This window comes from Battus philenor, unplaced genomic scaffold (assembly GCF_028537555.1).
Source record: "Battus philenor isolate CCGP_79_NKW_IND1 unplaced genomic scaffold, ilBatPhil1.0.hap1 SCAF_7, whole genome shotgun sequence".
Lineage (NCBI taxonomy): Eukaryota > Metazoa > Arthropoda > Insecta > Lepidoptera > Papilionidae > Battus > Battus philenor.
In genome coordinates this window covers 15,615,514-15,638,393 of record NW_027181737.1, presented here as the reverse complement: position 1 = coordinate 15,638,393, position 22,880 = coordinate 15,615,514, and the positions used below count along the sequence as shown (strand labels likewise).

General features: G+C 33.0%; 1 protein-coding gene across 1 annotated transcript in view; it reads right to left on the bottom strand.

Annotated features, from left to right (window-relative positions):
* Nucleotides 1–359: 359 nt before the first annotated feature.
* The window catches only part of LOC137931220 (QRFP-like peptide receptor), a 129,872-nt gene continuing 107,351 nt past the window's right edge, over nt 360–22,880 (bottom strand). The window contains exons 2-8 of the mRNA XM_068774630.1: nt 20,981–21,123; nt 18,823–19,049; nt 9,198–9,303; nt 4,448–4,545; nt 2,837–3,005; nt 1,836–1,971; nt 360–570 (exon numbers count right to left, since the gene is read on the bottom strand). Coding sequence (XP_068630731.1) covers nt 360–570; nt 1,836–1,971; nt 2,837–3,005; nt 4,448–4,545; nt 9,198–9,303; nt 18,823–19,049; nt 20,981–21,123 — 1,090 coding nt within the window. The remainder of the gene's footprint in view (nt 571–1,835; nt 1,972–2,836; nt 3,006–4,447; nt 4,546–9,197; nt 9,304–18,822; nt 19,050–20,980; nt 21,124–22,880) is intronic.

Here is a 22,880-nt window from a genome sequence, read left to right as displayed (position 1 = left end):
AGATTCCGGAGTCTCTCATACAGTGCATTGGATGACCACTAAGAAGGCTTCAGTAGGTATGAATTCCACATAACTTTCTCATCTCGCCAGAGTAAGGGCATTTTGAAGGTTTGCAAGATTTTCCCTCTCAAAACCAAAAAGACCAACAGGTAATTTCAGGTTATCCGCCCAGAGCAAATATATTTCCGTGGATCCGAAACCCATTCGGTTGATACATGGAAGGCTGTGATGTTATGCCTGTATGTATATAACCGATACAAGGACTTAAAATCATAGGAAAATATGAAGGAGAAAGAGTCTTGATGTTTTTTGGACCACGTAATCTATGTGTAAATTAATTTTTGGATTGCTTTCGTAGTTTAGAGATATTGAGCCGTTCTTCCACGGTACCGGTCCTTCCATGCTCCTTCTCTAACGGAATTCGCTCTGTTGACTTTCCCGTATTGGATGTTGGGTGAGTGCCCAGCCCTGGCGCTTCGGTTACTGCTTCGAAAGGTGACAGTAGTGCATGTCCTCATGCTAGACGTGTTGGATTTTTGACGTAATCCTTGCATCTGTAAGGAGATGGAACTCATTTCATTTTTGAATAAGACTCGGGTAAAACATATTCATTTACAATATATATTATTGTCATTAGAAGAAATATTATAAATACATATGTACATATGGCGGACAGTCCCAGAGAAAATCCTAATTTATTGTTCACACCACTATACAAAGGTAGGCGCGTCGGAGCGAGAGTTTATAACGGTGGGCTTGCGTGTGCGCTGATGTGCGGCTGAACCCAGAGTGCCTGAGACTTGCGTGAGGCTTACGTCACACCGTTGATGCGCAAGGGCGCGCATGTTGCCGCCGCGGACAGGACAGTCCGACGTAGTGGGACTGTCCGCCATATACATATATTTACTGGTGTTATAGGTAAAAAAGCTTTATTTGTAAGCAAAAAACTTTAAAACTTTTATATCTATTTCCTTAATCGTCTACGTAAAGTGACCACTTAGAAAAAAAAATTATTTAAACCCGACTAGCCTGTTACTTCTGGCAGTAAAATCTGCCGGAACAGATATTTTTTTCTGATACCATTGACATTTGAATAAGTTGTTGTTGTTGACAGCGAATGAACTATACATTCACTCCAGAACTGTTACGCCTATAAACAAACATTCTGTATACTCCATATTGTGACAGTGACAAAGCTGTCTTATATTTTTAATTCTTGTTGTTCTGTGCGTGAACTATGAACATTGCGAAAAGCGAACATTTATTTATATATACATATAGTGGACAAGCAGGTGTGTTTACCATCGTTAACTTGATAAGCCTGTTAAAGGCTTGCAGGCAAGCAAACTCTTGTAGAGGATGTTCAAAGAAGAGGTTTTTTAATTGAATTTTACATAACATTATTTATTTTATTTTATTCTAAGCTATTATCATTTAATAATGAAAAATTAAGCTGGTATATGTCTTTTTGCTGTATAGAATGGGACATTTTTAATGCTTATTTTGAATACTTTTTAACTTATTCTAAGTTCACGTTTATTCGTTTTACAGCCGCTTTTAAGTTTCGTTAACGTCATACCCTTTACAAGACAGTATGTTTCTAGTGCTTTGGTAAGGATTAAACTTTATTTTATATTAAATATTACACTTAATTTTAACTTTTTAGATACACCATATTCACATATAATTTTATATATCTACATTTTTAATTATAAGATTATTGGAACTTTTTCAAGCGAGGAAAAATAGAAGGCTACATTTTTTTTTAAAAAAAAACCTCTTGTTTGATAGTGATAGAATTTCGTTTAAAATAAAATCTCATAAAACCGTACAACTTGTGCAAACTTACGTGGATATTAGTACTAGAGTGTATGTTACCGGGGTCTTGGCAGAGAAGTTTTCGGAGCGAGCGCCGGAAGTTGCGTGTCATCAGGCAGTAGACGATGGGGTTGATGGCTGAATTCGTGTGGCCTGAAAAAAAATGTTTTTTAATCAATTAAATGATGAAAATAAAAGAAAAGTAATTCATGTCACTTTCAATATAAACAAATAAGTACCTTTCGAGAAAACTAAATGACATCTCTTTAGAAAAATAAGAGGTCTTTTTTCAAAAAATAAATAAAGTTATTTTCGGGCCTTGTTAATTAAAGTGAATTTCGGAAAAAATTAAAACGTTCTTCAGGAAGAAAAGCATGACGACTCTTTAGAGAATAGGAAGGAGGAGGAATCTGAAGGAGTGGTTGGCGAAAAATTAACTGACATCTCTTTCGAATAAATAGACATAGTTTCTCCCAAAATAGAAAATGACGTCTCTTTAGGGAATAGTTTAAGGAGTATTAAGCGAAAAATGAAATGACATCTGTGTCGAAAAAATTAACATAGAATTAACATATTAAAAAGTAAATTTTGTCTCTTTAGAGAATAGCCAAGGGAATGTCTAGCAAAAAATGAAATGACATCGCTTTCGAAAATAATAATAATGGCCTCTTTAAAAAAAATATATTGACTTCTCTTTCGAAAATAACTAAAGGAGTGTCTGTAAAAATTTTAAAATGATATCACTTTCGAGAACATTAACAGAGTCTATTCCAAAAATTATGACTTCTCTTTATAATTTCGAATAGCTATTTAGAATATCTATTAGATATTTTAAATAACATGTTTTTCGGAAAACATAGCCTTTACCAAAAAACAAATGACACTTGTCGCAAGGAATAATGTTTCTTAATCACATAATAAACCTATCTACAAGTTTTACGACCAATAATCTAAAACATAACATAACTACTAAATCTACATTATTATTGTTCAATAAATATATTTGAGAAATATTCACCTAATAGCAGCGTGTATGGCAGCAATAAAGCTCCCGAATCGACTTGTACTACGTTGACGTCAATCAAAAGCTGAAGAATATTGTATGGCAACCAACAAAGTGCGAATAGAACTGCCAGAAGCAACAGAATCCACGCTACCCGCTTCCGCTCTCGCACCAGCCTCAAGCGCTGAAAGTAAAAACAAATTATTATTGTGTTTCTATCAAGACATTGATTTCCAAATGGTAAATAATTCATTAATATGTGATAACTCAACGTGGTCGCTTACGATATGCCTTATAAGAAGGCTCAGGGTCATCCAGAGAGCAACAGAAATGGCTATGCTCGAATCAGAAATAAAAAGATCAGAACAACCAAAGTCATATGTAGCTCGAACAATTGCTCATCTGAAGTGACAGTGATCGAGACTTATGGCTAGTGCAATCGGCTGTCGTTTAGGATGAAAGGTTTTCGAGTGGCGACAACGAGCCAGTTCATATGCCGTGGGTCGATCCCTCAATAGATGGACTGACGACATAAGGTTGCAGGAAGTCACTAGATGCGAACAGTGCGGAACCGATCATCATTGCGATTTTCGGAAGAGGCTTTTGAAACCCAATACTACCAAGGACATTTTTGTGGAATTTGGAAACTGATGCAAGACTTTCGAAACTTTATTAAATTAAAACCTTGATTCATTAAAAATTAGTTTCATTTCGTGGTCCTTAATTGAATATATACACCAAAGAAGGAACGCAATGGTTTGACTTTTACTGTTCGTATTACAGAGAAATTATTACCTTTATTTGTTAAAAAAATCAATTTATATTTATTAATACAAAATCATCGGTAATTTAATCTATTAAAAAAATTTAAAACGCATTGTAATAAATAATCTAACTTACTTAAAATAACTATGTCAAAAATAATATTTAACTAAACTAAAAAGTTCACAGTTTTAGTTGTCAACTTCGATAATATTGATTGATGAAATAATTAAATAATGAATAATAAATCACATTCCTTTTAATAATTCAGTTTAAAAAACATAGAATATCGTATTGTATTTAAATAAAACACAAAGTACTGATAGAACTTTAACAAATTAGTAACAATAATGGTACGTACGGTTAGAACACAAAAACTGCGAACTTTTTGACTGTGGCAATTAAAATTACTATTAAATAAAGTTATTTCAAAAAATTAATCAGGCTTCTTTTAAAGCGAAGGTTCGAAAGCTATTGGTTGACAAGCTGACGGAATCATCGCCATAATTGGATTTTATTATTTATTATATTTGTATGAATAGTATATGCAGATATTTAAATATATGTTATGGTATATTTATATATAATTATAGTAAATAGTATCCATTATTATATAAGGTGTTTTGTATCATTATTTTTTCTCTTAATTTGATTTTACTTTTTTATTTTGTTTTTTGTATTATTATGTTACTTGTTTCGCCGACCTTTATTATCTCACCGCCTAACGGTTAACTGGTAGAGAATGCCTTGGGCGTAAAGTATTTTTAATAAATAAATAAAGAAATATTATTATTTATTTAACATAAGAACAATATACAATGCAACCCGCAAAAATTAGTCAGCCATATTTTATAACTTTTTTACCTGTTGGCTGTTGGCGCTGCCTTCCGTTTGATCGAACGGTGGCAGCACTGAGCACAAACGTCTTCCCATCAGCGAATACGATACGACCACTATTGAACCTGTAACCAAAATAGTTATATTAAAGGACTGCACTTTATTGCACGACTACCACTGCATGTGCGGAAGTGGCTAAATATTGGTCATGTTTTACTTAGGATAGACTTCCGCAAAATAACGCCTATAATATATAATAATCGCTACATTTAGCAGACGGGTTTGCGATTGCAATGTGGTATTATTGTACGCAAAGGACGCTGCTACCCATCCTCTGGAAACTTATTTATGAGCGGTGGCAATCCTATATAATTTATGCACAAAGTTTGAATTATATACGATAGTATCTACTTGTACATAAAGCTATATATGTAATAGATTCTAAGAAAAGCGTTGCAAATATCTCACGTACATCACGCGAATAAATACATGATGTTCAGATATAGATGTAAAAGATTTAATAAAGTAAATATGTAGCACAATTTACAAATAATGAAGGCTTCGTTCTATGCAAAAATAAATGGTTTCAGAAATATAGAAAATAAAGTACGAATTTTTTTAAGTTCATTTAATGAGATAATTACATCAAAATTAATTATTTTATAATATCTGTATCTGTAAACTTTGTAATGCCGGAAGTTACTACACCGTCAAATTTACTTAGAAAAAAATATAATGAATGTCACTTGTCCAAAGTGGTCACTTTACATATATGAGACTTGACTTAAAAATACTTTAAATGAGCTAAACATTTTCCCCTTTAAAGATTTTATACTTATCACCGCTCAAGCTGTATATATATATTTCTGGTTAATAGCCTGTAGTATCCCAATATAAAAAATTTTAACGTTTTCGAATATGTTATAGATATAGAAATACATATAAAAATTTAACAATGCATCTATTCTTTTCAAGTTTTTACATCATTAATCAATCATCCTTTACACTTTGTAAGCAAAATAGAAACATTTTAAATCGCGTGCTAAAATCTAATTTTATTTTACAAAACAAAACTTTCATGCTATATCGCCTAACACGAAGCATTTGAAGTATTGCCTTGGAATGTAATTGGTCTGCCAAGCAACAAAATCGAGATCACGGAATCGTTACAAATAACGCTAATGTACGAATTAATGGATGCGGCATTTGCATAAATGGCCTTGAACTGTTAACTGTATTACATTTCTGCATGGACATATTAAGGTAGGAATGAGATCTACTCAACGATATGAGAAGACTACATGGAGAACAGAAAGCCGATGTGGACATAATTTAAGACCACGAAACAGCAAGGTAAACAAAAGACGTTGTTAAGTTCATCAAAGTAGAGATACTTGATTCAAGCCGCTTCCGATCTCTAGTGAAAACCTGTGTCCACCAGTTGACGTATTGTAGCTGATAATCATGATAAAATTACATAAGGTCCCATGTGTTAATTTATAAAGATCACATAAAATTAAAAAAAATACCGTATCCATATTACGATTCTACGTACCTCCAATTTTCATTTCCACGTGGATTGATTTCCCATTAAAGCTTTTAGACATTTAAATAGGCTTGCACGCGCGAGCCTGATATATTGCTTTTTAATATGCGAAAGGCTTTGCATGAAAAGTTCTCGTCGGGAATCGTTTCATTAAGGCTTTTTTGCTAAAAATATCGTGATCGATTTCATAAAAGATTTTAGAATTTTATTATTAGAATTAAAAGCGATTGATTTATTGATTCATTCTTCTTTTATACAGATCGTAGGAAAAATCCCAATTTAATTAAAAACTACTTTTAGAAGCAGATTATAAAGAATCTTTTAGCTTAAAAAGCTACTGTGTTCCAAGCTCGTCCTAAATAGAAACCAAACCAAACCAAAAACCGTCCAACTATTTTTATCTCTTCACAATATTCTTTCTAAATAGTATAAGCTCTTTCTTTTTTTATGCAGGTCGTTAGAAGAATGTAAGAAGAATACCGTTTTAATAAAAACTACTCGTAAAATCAGATTACAAAGAATCTTTTAACTTAAAAAGCTACTGGATTCCAAGCTCGTCCTAAATAGAAAAGAACCAAAAACTGTCCAACTATTTTTATCTCTTTCACAATATTCTTTTTACATAGTATAGCTCTTTCTTCTTTTATACAGGTCGTTAGAAGAATGTAAGAAGGAGAATACCGATTTAATAAAAACTACTCGTAGATGCAGGTTATAAAGAATCTTTTAACTTAAAAAGCTACTGGGTTCCATATGCGTCCTAAATAGAGAAAAATCCAAAACCAACACAATCTGGCTTTGTTATCACTTTCACAATATTCTTACTAAAATAGAATAACAATTCATTCTTCAACTTTTTTTCAGACAATAGGCGTCTACTGAAAAGCAAAGGCTTTAACAGGTCCTATTGGAAATGTATGAATAAAGCCGATGTCCAACGGTGGACATCTTATAGGTGATATAGCAACGATGACTTCACACACGTGTTCAAATAGATAAGTAGTTTTCACTAAATAGCTATTTTTAATAATTATATGGTTAATAAAACATGCGTTTACTATGAACAATTTTTAACAATCAAACGATTTTACAATACGATCTCAATGATGTATAAATAAAAAATAAACCTTCTTTGATTGAACTCAATTATATTTGGTGATATTTATATCGCTTTATCCGACATGAAAGCCTTTTATGACTATAAGATGTACTGACGGGACCCGTGTAAAGAACAGTTATTTTCTCTCAATGTTTTACAACGGAAAACCTGTTTGACTAGCGCGAAAAACGATTTTTCCTTTCACATTATAATATTTGGCAAGGCTTTCCGAATATATCTAATATATCATAAGGAAATATTTTCGTTTGTACTTCGAAAATAAAACACGGTTTACCGTTGACTTTGATTTCATTACTGAATTTACAGAATATAACAAAATAATGCCCTAAACAATGTCAAAGACAAAGTATATATTGGGCATTTGTATAAAAACCTTAACCTTTATCCGTCTGCGGAAGTAAATTCACGCCTTAGCAAATAAACTATTGGGATATTTAATGGAATCAGGCGTTACCTTGCGGAAGTCCATCCTAAGTAAAAAAAGGACCAATATTTAGCCACTTCTGCACATGCAGTGGTAGTCGTGCTACAAAGTGCAACTACGACTCTGTGTTTGGCAGTAATCGGTGTAACATTACTCCTGAAGATGGCCTGTGGAGGGGTGAAACACGTGTTGAGTAATTTGACGGTGGCAGTTGTGTAATTCGCATTATTAGCGGGCGGTGCACTTTGTTGCACGACTACCACTGCATGTGCGGACGTGGCTAAATATTGGTCCTTTTCATACTTAGTTTTAAGTAAGTAGTAGTATTGGAACCCACGACTAGAATTCACATCCAATTGCAAATTACCGTCTCCAATTTTTTTTTAATAAGATAATAAAGCCTATATTTATTACTATTGTTAGTAATCATTCTTATAGTAAAATTCTTCAAGAATCTATTTTTATTTGTAGTTTATTTTTGTCTGTTATAAGTACAAGTTTCCAGTATCAAGCATCGAGCATGCGATGACGTAACGGCCGCGGGCATTAGGTGATAAGAACCTTTTTTTTGCCGAGAAGCCGTCTAATATTAAAGTAGTCAATATATTATATATATACCTCATTTGCTAACAAACGAGCAGACACACTTTTAAATCTTTTATTACCTACCAATTCTTCTATACACAAGTAATCACTCTAAATTTTATTATATTAATATATTTTTTTACAGAAATTGATGATGAATGCCCGTCTTACTTAGATATTTGCGCGAAATTATTTTTAATTCAATAATACATGAGTCGGAGGAAAGGCAATGCTATTCCTCACACAAAAAATACAGGGTGATACGATGTAGGTGTCCAAGCGTAACGAAAAGCTTAAAAACTTTTACATCTAATTTCAATCATCCTGTTGAAAGTGTTCACTCTGAAATACGTTACATTATCTTTTCTATTAGAATACAACAGGCTTAATACTTCTAACACTACAAAGATAGTTAAAAAATAATTAGTTTTAATTTATAGTTATTAGAATTTCGAAAAGGCTTTTTCGTACTATTTTATAATCACGCTATTTACTATGTGTGAAACCTCTTCTCGTCTAATATACCGTAATGTTTGAAGACGAAGATCTTTGACCAATGTGTGTTGCCGGTGATGACAAACGGATCAGAAACGTCTGCATACGACGGGTCTCATAGGAAGGTTCAAGGTCATTCACAGACCCATGGAGAGGTCTATACATAGAGTTTCCTTCAGAAATGTGTGTGGATTGGGAGGTAATAGTTAAAATCACGGGAAGGCTCTGGATGCGGGCATACCGGTCATCGTGGTGAACTATTATAAAATTTTAAACACATATTGCAGAACATTTTTTAGATTCCGCTGACAAAATGGATTAATTTATTGTATAACGCTAAATATTTATATGTGAATATATTAAATGCGTATTATTTTATCATGTTTAACAGAAAAAAATATGTATCCATTTCCATTTAAAGCCATCTATGGTTATCCATGTCCATTCGTGTCCATTTATGTCTGATCATGTTCAATCATGTCGATTCATGTTCATCTATGTTCATTCATGTCCATCCTAATTAGTATTAAATATAAGTAGACTAGATTGCTAAATGCTTATAATGATAGTGTGTTACCATAACAGAAAAAAAGTATAATTATCTCACCTGGCACGGCGTAAACGAGGATGAAGCTAAAAGCTCCGAAAAGCTCTTTGTTGATTGAGTTGGGCCACTTCTCCGTGCAAAACTCGATACTGCTTTCTACCCATACCTGAAAGTGAATTAAAAAAACTTTAAGGTTATTATATATATCAAATATATAAAAAATGTCCTAGAAATGAATTATAGTTAAAACTAAACTATTCATATTCAACTTAACAAATTGATTTTCGAGATAAATTCACAGAATTTCTAGCGACGAAGGATAATTCGTACATTATAATGAGCACATGAACTACAGGTAATTTATTTTTTAAATTTATTCGAGAAATCTGGACCAATTATTTCCTTTTTTATTTTAGAAGAACATATCTTTTCTTTTAAGTATGAAATATTATTGTAGTTTTGTGTCGCATTTCTTATAAATAATTATTAGAAATAGGCGTAAAAATTTTAAAAGGGCGAATTTATAACTTATTTGCTATCGATCAATGTATGTTACACCCTAACCAAAAAAATATTACCTTTAGAAATAATAAAAAATTCAAAATATCTTTATTCAAATGAGCATTTACATGCGCTTTTAAATCGTCAATTATTTTAACAGCATAAATAGTTACATATCTGTATCTGTTGATAAGAGTCGGCCAGATACTCAACAGATGCTCTATTAAATGAAATTTAATAATGTGATGTGGAAAAACGTTTATTGAATAATTAACATAATTTGTGCCCGGAAAATGAATAATGCGCCTACGAGCGGTTGCGCATCGTTCCCTAGTTCAAATCCGACTCCCCGAGAACTGCAACGGCCACGCGCGCAAGTGCTGCGCCTTGGCTACATGCCAAGGCGCAAGCAAGAGCGCGTATAGAACACGCCGTGCGAGTGAGCGAGACGAGTGAGCGAGACGAGTGAACGTTTGAGCGTTGTGACGACCTCCGCGGGAACATTCACATATGGCGGCTTTTTATGTAGCAATATTATTACAATATTTTTTTATGTGTACATTATTATGTGTAATTTATACAGGATGAGCCAATAATTCGTTCACATTAAAATCTATATTCAAATTCAAAATATCTTTATTCAAGTGGGCATTAACATGCGTTTATGAATCGTCGATTATTTTAACATTTTAAGTCGTAAATTGAAAAGAGAACAGCCGCCTAGAACCTCAACAGTCGCTCTTTCAAATGAAATCTAACAATTTTTCATGTGTAAATTATAATATCAACCTTGCAAATGAATCAACTATCGAAAATCCACATGTTTCGTTGATGTAAAAACTCTTGAATGCTATAATAAGATTCATTTAATAATTTACTTTTAATTTTGATCTAAAACTAAGAAACGGGAGGTTTAAGATATCTTTTGGAACTTTACTATATATACGTACACCCATAATGATAATATAACGAAAAGACGTTTTAAAAATTCAGATTACTGTATACAAAAACACTGTTTACTTTCTATCTCTCCAGACTCTATTGCCTGTAGCATTTCAATAGAAAAAAATACTTTGACAAATAAGCTATAAATTCATTTAAATCTTTTAGTTATATTTCCAATAACTCAGTACTAATTATAATTCTAATGCACATAGATAAGATTATCATGTATGTATGACAGCAACAATCCAGCCAAGACTCTGGATTCTGGAAGAGACATGAATATAAATACTAAAACGCAGGGAGGCGATTCAAAGTCTTCCGTATGAGCGTTCAAGTCGGATCACTCCAAGGAGGTTAAGTTTGTAACAACTGTTATTACAAGACAGAGACTCTGTGTTTGGCACTAATCGGTGTAACATAACTCCTGAAGATGCCCTGTGGAGGGGTGAAACACGTGTTGAGTGAATTAACGGGGGTAGTTGTGTAATTCGCATTGTTTGCCGCATGCGCATTTATCAGCGGGCTGGCGGGCGGTGCACTTTGTTGCACGACTACCACTGCATGTGCGGAAGTGGCTAAATATTGGTCCTTTTCTTACTTAGGGTGGACTTCCGTAAAGTAACGCCTGATTCCATTAAAAATCTTATATAACTCACACTTTGTGCATTAATTATATAGGATTGTTACTGCTTACAAACCAGTTTTCAGAAAATGGGCAGCAGTGTAATACCACACAACGATCGCCATCTCGTCTACCAGGCGTGATGAATATCGTTTATCCCCCATAGATATCTTTGAGAGAACCCTATACCTTGCAGTGGGCTTCTAAGGGCCGGAACATCATAGCTGCCTATAAATAAGTTACTTTTAATTTTATTTTTATTTTACTTAAGATGGACTTCCGCAAAATAACGCCTGATTCCATTAAATAACTCTTATTACAGTTATTTTGTTTTTAAGGCCCTCGTACCCCTAACTAGTTTGATATAGGAACTTTTATTTTTCTTTTAATTAATTTTTTCACGTATATTATTTCATTTTCGCGCTCTTCTACCATGCGTCTTAATATCTTTCATTCTCTTCTTTACTTTCTACATTTCATCTTTCTTACCCTTTCATACCATTTTCCCTCTTTTTCGATGCATTTCATCCATCATCTCATTTCTCAGGTTTTACAATATTTATTTTTATTTTATTTCACAGAATGTAATTTATGTACATGTAATAATATAATAATATTATTTACAAATATTTTTATTTTGTTTATATATTTAATTCTAATTCCTTTTTATCATCTGTGCTACAATTTTTTTTGGCATATCCTGAGGAATTCAGGTCACATCTCATCGTTTATTACAGTTATAAAAATATTTATAGACACGAGATATCGACTAATTTTATGAGATAGTAAACTCATTATCATGGTATCAAAAGACGAGATATTAATAATAAATGTTGATTAATTAAATTTCAATGTTATCAAACCAAGAACCGGCCAATACGAAAACTTCAAACTTACGGAGCCGTCGTAAATTTTTCCCAAAGTTGCCGACTTTACGAAAGAACTCCAGAGACAGTTCGAAAGTTGTTTCATAGTTGGAAATTAAAAAAAAGTGCCGACCTGATCCTAACTCGATTCGAAGTCGCCGAGAAAATGTCACAGAAGAAAGATTAAGTCTATGTATTGTATTTTATTTTATTGTATCGTATTGTTGTATATATGTGCACTAAAAACAAACATTTGTATCCTAATACATGCCTTCTATACATATTACACTAGAAATTATACTTAATTACAGTACCGGAAAATTAATATTGCACATCGACCTTAGGAAAGAGACAATAAGCTACGTAGAGCACTATCTCTGTCCCACACTACTTATGTAACGTTTCGTCAGTTGTTGTATTTCGTGCGACAGAGATAACGCTCTACGAAGACAAAATTATCCGATTGTCTTTCCAAAGGTCGATGTGCAATATTTAGCGCCGGGTACTGTACATTTTAGGAGATACATTATGTCATCGTCCGCGACGAATTGAAAAGGGGAATTTCATAGAAATACAATACTAAATGACTCTCCCTGTATAATTTAAGTATTATTTAAGAAAACGATTAAATGAAGTAGAGTAAAAAAAATCACCTGCGATTGTATATTTATTCTTAACGCGTGTACATAACATTTAGGTTCATTTACTTATATTTAAAATAGAATTTTTTACATTTTTTATATTAAAAGGATATATTGGTATCGTGCAAGTTCAAAAAATTGTTCATTTTGCCAATCACTGGCAATAAATTTCCAATAAAGAAATAAATCATAATATTTTAATACTATTAAATTCTCTTTTTAAATATCTTTGAATAACATAGCAAAATATAATGATATACCTTCAAAGTTTAATGTTAAACTGGCGAACCAAATAGCTGAATCATAAACAATGCGATCTCTCCCCAATTCTAACATTTACCAAGAAATCCACGTTCGTGAAATATCTTACTAAAATATATAAAGGTCATTTATTTTAAATCAAAGAGTCTTTCGTTAACAAACGCTTCAGACTTTGTAGGCGTAAATTTCAAAGAACTTATATAATTCGTTTTATTTTAATTAAATTTTAAGATTTTAATATCAGCTTCAATAAATGTCAATTGAATGTATATTACAGATTTGTGACAATTTAAGGGCAAAGTAATTACGTAAGTAAAGTACTAATCTGCCAGGTTCATACAGTCTGCCTTTTTCGACTTCGTACCAAATCTATGGTAAAATCGCACGGAGAAAGTCAACAAATCTGAAAGGATTTATGTCTGTCGGCCTGTGAAACTACCGTATATGAATGTATAAAACTGAAGAGCCCGATGAAAAATGGTAGCAGAGATTGACATGATTTTCCACAACCCTGAGAGCCTTCCTCGAATATCTATCTGGTCTACCTATCTAGTCTTCATCATTGTTTAAATAGTCTACGATTTCTGTTAGGAAATAATTTAAGAGAAGAAAGAAAGAGAAATACTAACATTCAAAAACGTGTGCAAAATTTTTTTTTGTTGATAATAAATGTAATTGTAAAATCAAAGGCATGGACACTAATGTCTGTGGAATAAAGTTTCTAATATTAATAAAATAAAGCCTTTTTAATCTATCTTCATAATCTTATTCTATCTATACTGCTACGCCTTTTTACTTGTAATTATCACTTACTATATACCGAATTTCAGAGTACTAGATTAATAATTTGTTTAAAAATAAGATTAACTTTTTATTTCACGTATATTTGTATAAATCTCAGGTATAAACCTAATAGCGTATGGTTGTTGCGTTTGTGAATGTGTCATTTTTAAATAAACTTAATGGTAAGTCAATAGAAAAATAAATATGAAATTTTAAGTAATTTTAATATCAATAGTGATTGAACGAAGGAGTGTCCGAAGTAACTTAGCGGATTGGTAAGTTTAAATGGCAGTTTGCATGCCATAAAGTCCTGAATAAATAGCCTTTGGAGTTTTAATAGTTCTAAAGTGAAGACCACTTAGAAGCAAGCGCAGTGTGGGTCGCACGCTGGGTGAACTCGTCGCCCGAAGATTCTAGAAGCAACTATTTCTTTAGGAAATCTATTTGGAAGGCCACTGTCTATCAATGGACAGCTGAATAATGAGTGTGATGTTTATTTTTTTTATTTATTTAATTGTTTATTCAACTTGTCATACAACAGTCTAATGGCATAATAAATAAAGTAGAAAATATTGAAGTAAACGTGAATTATTTATTCTATTACTCGCAACGCTCACGGGAACACCGAAGCGTGTAATCAACGGTGTGACAGGTTGCCAAATGAGATACCCTTAAGGTTGTTATATTCCTGATATATTATTGCTCGTTTTTATTTTTTCACACCGTTTATTTATATTTTTATAGTATTTAAATTTATTTTAATTTTATACTGCCTATTTATGTTATAATTTAAACAGTGTTTTATATCATACAATAGGAAATTGTGGGAGTCGTATATATACTGATGTGATATCTGAATGAATAATAGGTGTAAGATTTTGTGGGCGAGCGTAGCCGATGGGCGAACTTAGTGTGCCGAATTAGTGCAGCGAGCACATGCACGTACCGGTGACGCGGGCGCAGACCTTTTGTTACTTTTGTTTCTTTTGTTTCTTTTATTTCTTTTGCGCCTTTGTTCTATTGCCCGCTTTCACTCGGTCGCAGAGCACAGTGCGCCCCAGAGTCCTACGACGAATGCACGTCCTTTTTGCTCGCACTCAAGCGCTAATAAAAATTTGTTCGTGTGTTAAATAAATTGATAAAGTGTTACAAATATCTTTTAATAAGACGCCAACTACTTTAAAATAATGTATCTACTCGTAAGAAAAGGACGGATATTTAGCCACTTCCGCACATGCAGTAGTAGTCGTGCAACAAAGTGCACCGCCAAAGCCGCAAGTGGCTAAATATTGGTCCTTTTCTTACTTAGGATGGACTTCCGCAAGGTAACGCCTGATTCCATTAAAGTATCTACTCGTTTCTATTCTATTTACAATTCAGGATAATATATAACTAACTTTTTAATTAACGTCTCCTTGACGCCTTAAATCAGTTATTCATTTACATAGGCTTTTAAGTCGTCGATTATTTTAACATAAGTAATAAGCTGAAGAAATAAGAGCCGGATATATGTTCAACAGTTGCTCTTTTATATGAATTTCGACAGTTTCTCATGTGTACATTATAATATCAAATATTTAATCGAATCAGGCGTTACCTCGCGGAAGTCCATCCAAAGTAAGAAAAGGACCAATATTTAGCCACTTCCGCACACGCAGTGGTAGTCGTGCAATAAAATGCACCGCCCGCCAGCCCGCTTTTAAATGCGTATGCAGCAAACAATGCGAATCACACAACCGCCACCGCCAAATTACTCAACACGTGTTTCACCCCTTCAGGGGGTATCTTCAGGAGTTATGTTACACCGATTAGTGCCAAACACAGAGTGAGCTCAGTCCGTCGCCGCTTGTATAATATCAATCATGTAAATGAACCAAAAACTAAAAACTGTTGAATACTATAATAAGATTTATTTAATAATATACTTTAAGTTTTAGATTTAAAAACTAGAAACAGGAGGTCTAAGATGTGTGGTGGAACTTTATTATATATACGTACATTCAGACTCGTGATTAGACTAATATAAGATTTGTTTATTTACTCTCATATACGTTTTTGGGGAAGTCCTATGCTTTGCAGTAAGCGTTTATGGAATGTAACGACGAATAGATTGTTAATTATTAATATAATTTAAAATCTTTTGTTAACATGATTATATTTTATTTTAGTTTGGCAGACTTTTTAGTTTCACTATATGACTATGAAGCATTACAAGAAACTTTATTGTAAAAGCATTTAACTACAAGAGGGTTACTTAATTTTTGAGCTAAAAGTGAAGTAATTTTTTTCAGGTAGATGCTCTATGTGCTGACATTTCAGCTCATAGGCGCTCATTATATAGGAATAGGCCTTCCGCAAAGATACCTATCGCCACGCTTGGCGATCGCAATGTGGTATTATGTTACGCAAAAGACGGTGCGGTCTATCCTCTTGAAACTTGTACGTGTGTAGTAGCAATCCCAAAGACACAACGTGTGATTTATATAAGATTATATCCCGGGAATCGAACGCGCGATCTACTATCGTCTCTGTCCACTCTGTCTTCCACTGAGCTACCACTGCTCAGATCTATGTAAAGACCAGTATTTAATTGATCAGAGTTCCCCAAACTTTTTTGTGTCGTAGACCCCTTGCCATGTTTTTCCGTGTTGGGTAGACCCCCTACTTACCTGATATTGATTTCCTGTAAATTTCTAACTGTAGTGAAGTTTAGTTTTAAAAACACATGTTAATTTATACATTTATTAATTGAATTTAAATTAAAAGTACTCAAAATAAAATTTTGTATCAGTTATGTAAATTTTACGTAAAATTAAATAAACAATTTTTTTACTTCATAGGTACTTTTATATATAATGTAAATGTTTTGATATTATAAGATAGTATGATTTAAGTAAATAGGTACTATCAGTGTATGGGTTCATGGACCCCCAATTTTTTTTTCGGTGCCGTAGACTCTTTGCAAGTTGTCATAGACCCCTAGAGGTCGATATAGACCACTTTGGGAATCACTGATTTAGATAAACGATATAATACATGTTTAATTTTAGAAATATAAATCGATAATTTGTAATACTTGTCAAAGTATTAAAGGGACCGGAAAGCAATGTTGTTTCTGCGCATTACGATATTTGATTGTCATTTGTTAGTTCATTGCGAACTTGGAAGACATTGTATACTAGATGGCAAAAGGTTGTTGATAACGATGTTGAATATATTGTTAATTAGAAACAAAAACTTGTTAACAATGTATTTGTGCTTTCAACTTAAGAAACCGATATTACTTTCCGGTCCCCCTAATACATATTCTGTTTCGCAAAATGTTCTACAAATTTTACCCTACGCGTTATAAATGACCATTTAGTTAAATAGTAAAATTTCTTATCGCAAATCTTAATATGAAAATTTTAGTATTAATGAAAACTTCAGTTAAACGATAGGCGCAAGATTAAAATATAAATGGATTAAATCCGGAAATTTACGTCATCTCTTCTGAAGATCAGTGTGCCGGGAATAATTTCAGGAACCGGAATTTATCCTGGTCACTCTTCTTATCTTTAAAGTGTCTATAGAAACTAAATGCATTGACGTATCGTTTATTAGATTTTGGATACTCTTTTAAAATAATTAAGTGTTTTCCATATATAATAATGAAAATGTATGGTGATAAATTCTAGTCATATTTCTTTTCATTTGGCGTCTTTTTGGGGACTTCTCGTGTTTCATTTACAAATAAATTTACAGTAATTTTATTGTTATTTTCACGGTCTTCTTTTGTCCTTCTTAAGATCTTTATAGACATATATTCATATATATATATAAATATATATACGTGTACATTTATATGTCTATGTATGTTTACCTATGTATGTTTGCATAAATGTATATTTTGTAAACTTTAACTAATAATCATTTATACTTCTACCTTTTCTATACTATGGTTGTCTGTAAGAGGTTGCCATGTGTGATAAGACCATACCGCCCATTGTACTTTTCTGTTTACTATAATGAAACTATTAAAATGCATCCTAGCATGTACAATAAAGAATATAAAATTATATTAAATTAAATCTTTCATTCATTCCTCTGTTGTCGTTCTCTTTCTGTTCTATTCCTTTTCGTACATTGTCACTTATCATACATCGCCTTACTTCCCTCACCTTCCCTCCAGAATTGTGTAATATTTCTAAATTTTTATTTTTCTTTATCTATATTTTACAATGTTTATAGTTATTTAAGTTACATTTTGAATCCATTATTTTAATAACCTTTACTATTTTATATCACAATTTTCATTTAGTTTTTTCATAATTTCTTCACAATATTTATTTCTCTTATATTTACTTACTCCTTATTCATTTCTTAGATACTGAAACGTGATCTCTCTCACTAGGTCTCATGTGCAAGTTCAACACGCAATGAAGAGATCGCGAACATCGTGGGCGAAGTAGAGTGGACGGTAGAGTCGCTACCTTCATGGGGACATCATAATGCTACTAGAGTTTGATTGTCCCGGATTTATTTTAATTTTCACGAACCCTTCCGTTTCGTGAATTCAATACCGGCGAAGCTATATAGCCTCCGGGCTAACAGCAACAACTTCTACTGAAACAATACTACTTTTCTAGTGCGCAGTAAAACATGAAGAGTTTGCTGTCAGTAGTGCAGTTTAAAAAAAGTATAAAACAATTAATGAGATTTACATTTTTTATGGCCCTCGCTATTGGAGGCCTCTCGTACCCCTAAGTTATTGGGATCAGAGTCTTTGTTTACAAATAAGTTTTTCAAGTTTTTATCTTTATTCTTCACTCACTTTCATTCTTCTCAATTTCTTTTGTTCTTAACTTTTTTCCTTCACGATATCTTTCATTTTGTTCTTTCATTCCTTCTTGATTTCATCGCCTTCCTTCCATCATCTTAGTACTCTTAGGTGGCTAGGTACATTTCTTTTATTCTTTATTATATTACCTATCCTATTTTTTTCATATCACAGTTTTCTTTTTTCTTACATTCACAAGGGTACAAGGTGGCAAAGTAAAAAGAATATATATTTTATTACTACTTACAGACCCATTTTCAGTTCTCGAAAGCAGAGGTACCACCTCCCTTTCCACAGCAGCCACCACCAGCAGCGGAGCAAAGATAACCAGTGCTATCAGCCACAGAACAGCCAGCAACATGCAAGCGCCTCGTCGCGAAGGCATCCACGGCTGCCTGAGCGACTGTGTGATGGCGAGATACCGGTCTACGGACATAGCTGTGATAGTGAACACGCTGGAAGCCACCGCCACACCTGGAATTATATTATACACTTGGACCATAAACCACCAGCTGGTAATTTATTTATCACAAAAATTTAAAAAATGAAAGTAAAAGTAAAATGAAGTCAGGTGAAGTGAGGTGACGTCAAATGAAGTCGGATGAAGTGAGGTGAAGTCAAATGAAGTCAGGTGAAGTGAGATGAAACGACTCTTATTTTTACTACTATCCATGTTTTAACGTATAAAATCCCGCAGTACAATTACGTTTGTTGCCTTGCAACCTAAGATATTTCTTCTCTTTCTTGTTCAGTTATTAATGACAGAGTGGGCGAGCGTAGCCGACGGGCGAACTTAGTGTGCCGAATTAGTGCAGCGAGCACATGCACGCACCGGTGACGCGGGCGCAGACTTTTTGTTACTTTTGTTTCTTTTGTTTCTTTTATTTCTTTTGCGCCTTTGTTCTATTGCCCGCTTTCACTCGGTCGCGGAGCACATTGCGCCCCAGAGTCCTACGACGAATGCACGTCCTTTTTGCTCGCACTCAAGCGCTAATAAAAATTTGTTCGTGCGTTAAATAAATTGATAAAGTGTTACAAACGTCTTTTAATAAGACACAAAACACTTTAACAGTATCTTCTTTTCAGTTCCTCGGCTTTTCCTTCAATGCAACCAATAAACCATTTTGATGCTCGTAATAACCTCTGGTCTCGCTACTAATTCCTTTCGCTAATTAGCAGCCTCAAAGTATAGCATCATAGTAGATCTAATATCTAATTACATCAATAATACATAATTATCCGTGATCTAGGGACGAGAAAGAGAGAAGGAAGGCAATGTGTGGAAGATGATATGAAAGAGAACTAAAAAAAAGATTGTGAAGTACAAAAGGAAAGTATATAAAAAATTGAGAATAATGTAAGTATAATAATTAAAAACATTGAAAAAATAATGTAAAGTTCCTACCGCACACAGTAAGGGTATTTAAAAATAAATTAGTATTTGTTATTGTTTTTTGTTATTATTAGTATTTAAAAATAAATCTCCATGTACATACAAGAATGGACGTATTATATCTAATGCAATCAAATGTTAACCATATAAAATATTATTTATTTGAATAAGATCTTAATACTCATATTGAATCAATGTGTTAAATTACACTGCGAGAGTCGTACTAACATTATATATAGAAATAACGTAAGCACGTAGCGCGTAGCGCGTAGCAACATTAATTCGTAGAGAGTGCTACGCTTTAAACATTAGCTTCAATGTATAAATTACCATCGATAATTTGGTCGCGGATTACTTACGATTGATTAGATCGATTTAATTTATTTACGAGCTTTAATAATATCAAACAGGGCGTTTTCTGAATTTATAATAAGCGATAATTATACAAAAAGATATTGTCGCGATATGTAGCCTCTCTGATTAAAACGAAAGATATTGTAAAAAAAGGTTGCCGAAATTAATGAGAGAAGCCTTTGTCAATCCGTGGACACTGTACATCTTAAATGATTATGTTATTGTCATGAAATTTTATTGTCAATGCTTACACAATTGCCTACAAAAGTGTTACTAATTCTATTGAGCTTAGAGATATTACAAACTTAATTTCATTTCTAGTTTTAACCTTGTTTATATTTGTAAAGAAACTAGTTTCTTAAATAATTCTATTTCGTATTGTGCTGCGCTTAATTAATGTCGGTAAAGCAGTGACTGTTTAACCTTGACACTTCATAGATGGCGCTGTTATTAATCGTGTTACGATGGCGTCCATTGCGGTTGCCGGTCGGTAAAGCAGGTGGTATTTGAGATGTCAAAATGATAATTTTAAATGTGATTTCTCTGTTTTCAGAACAACGCATTAATCTTTTTTTTAAAGCGTATTCCTACATAGTCGAGAGAAATTATCTTACGTATTTATAACTAATATTATATACAGTTGCCTACAAAAACTTACCTTGAAGAAAATTAACAGTCTTGCACATAATCTCCCCAAAGTACCACAGCAGGGTGACGGCTTTGGCGATCTGAACCGGCATGCAGAACAGTGTCACCAGCAGATCTGCCACCGAAAGATTCACGAGGAATATGTTCGTGACACTGCAACAAAGAAAAGTCATAGATAGTGAACATTTGGCTAATTCAATATTTTGTATGATTGGTTTTAGATGTAAAAACTATAAAAGATTTAACGTTAAATGAACCTTCAGAATTTGTATATATATTAAAAAATTTGTTCTTCATAAAGTAATTACTCTGAAATATAGAACAGTATTTTATTATTTCTGTTGAAATGCGTCAGATAAATACTTTAAATATTTATTTTTAATATATAGTAATCCGAATTATGAAAATCATTTACACACTATGGGTGTGTTATACATTATTTGACAACAAAAAAGCTACACATTAAACCTTTTCAAGCTTTTACGTCTAAAACCAAACCACCCTGTAGAATATATCTTACGCCTTTACTTTAAAAGCGAACATAAGGCGATATAAAAGAAAAAAATAATGAAAAAACTAAAATCATTGAAATTAGTATTTAAACCAATGTATATACCATACTGTCCAGTCATTTGATTGTTTAAGATTATTTTTGTAGGTTAAAAACATATAAACTTATTTCTGAAATCTCTTCATATAAATACATCAACGAGTTGTATCGCTGTATTTATGATTGATATATATAAATATTGTAAAGTTGATATGTATGAAACATAAGAGATACAATCTTATATGAGGATGTAAGAATAATTAAGGTGACCGACGTAGCTCGAAGAATAGCCCGTTTTAAGTGGCAGCCGGCGAGGCATATCTCGTGCAACTGATGACAGTTGGAGCCGAAAGTTTCTCGAGTGGCCACTAGCTGGTACACGCGACGTGGGCAGACCCCATTAGGTGGAACGACTACATATTCAAGGTACATTTGAGCCTTAGCGGGTAAAAATAACGACGCTGTTCGTATCTCTAGAGATGTAGCTAGTTATTCGAATAAAATAAAATATTTTTCGAAGAACCTGTTTCGACTAAAACCTCTTTTTAAATAGCGAAACACGAGATTATCCACAGGAGCTTCCGCTCGATTCGCCGCATATTATTTTTTTTACTAGATTGCGAGACATTTACTTTTTTAAGCCGGAAATACACAGCTGCCTAAATGACATTTGCTGTTTCCGCGTGTCGTTGAGATTAAGAGCGAAAAAAGCGCTTAGCTTAAATCTCTTTTATAGGTGACAAATTTTAGGCACCCTCTAGAATCCCTTGTTACATACTTCTATACAGAAGAATCGGTGTAAATCAACATTTGAAAAATCTATGGACGAGGTGATGTAAACTACAGTTAGCGCCATCTAGTGATCAATAATTTTATATAAAAATATATTTTATTCCGATAGGCTATTACAAGCATTTTCGAACCGTCAATCAACATAAAATATCGGCGTTGTTGTCCCTACAGGAAGCTACCGTCTACTCGGAAGGCAGTTCTGTTGAGAAGAGCGGAAAGAAACTCAACAGTTTCTCTTTACGAATATAGTTTTGTAAAGAGTCCGCGACCAATTATAGCTAATTGCTAATTAGCTAATTATAGCTTACCGAGTGAGCATCAACAATATTTAATTTCACACCAACAACCAACATTTTATTCTGATTTTAATATTGGGTTTAAATCTCTCCAGTGGCAGATCCGAAATTGTTTGAAGAAATTTATTATACATACGTATACTTTGTGCCATTAATGAATTATCTAATTTAAGTCGCAAACTTTGAGTAATCAGCTTATTTTTATTTCATGTATTAACACAGTGTTTATCATTATTTTAAGTATTTTAGAGAAAATTCATAAATCTTTTACT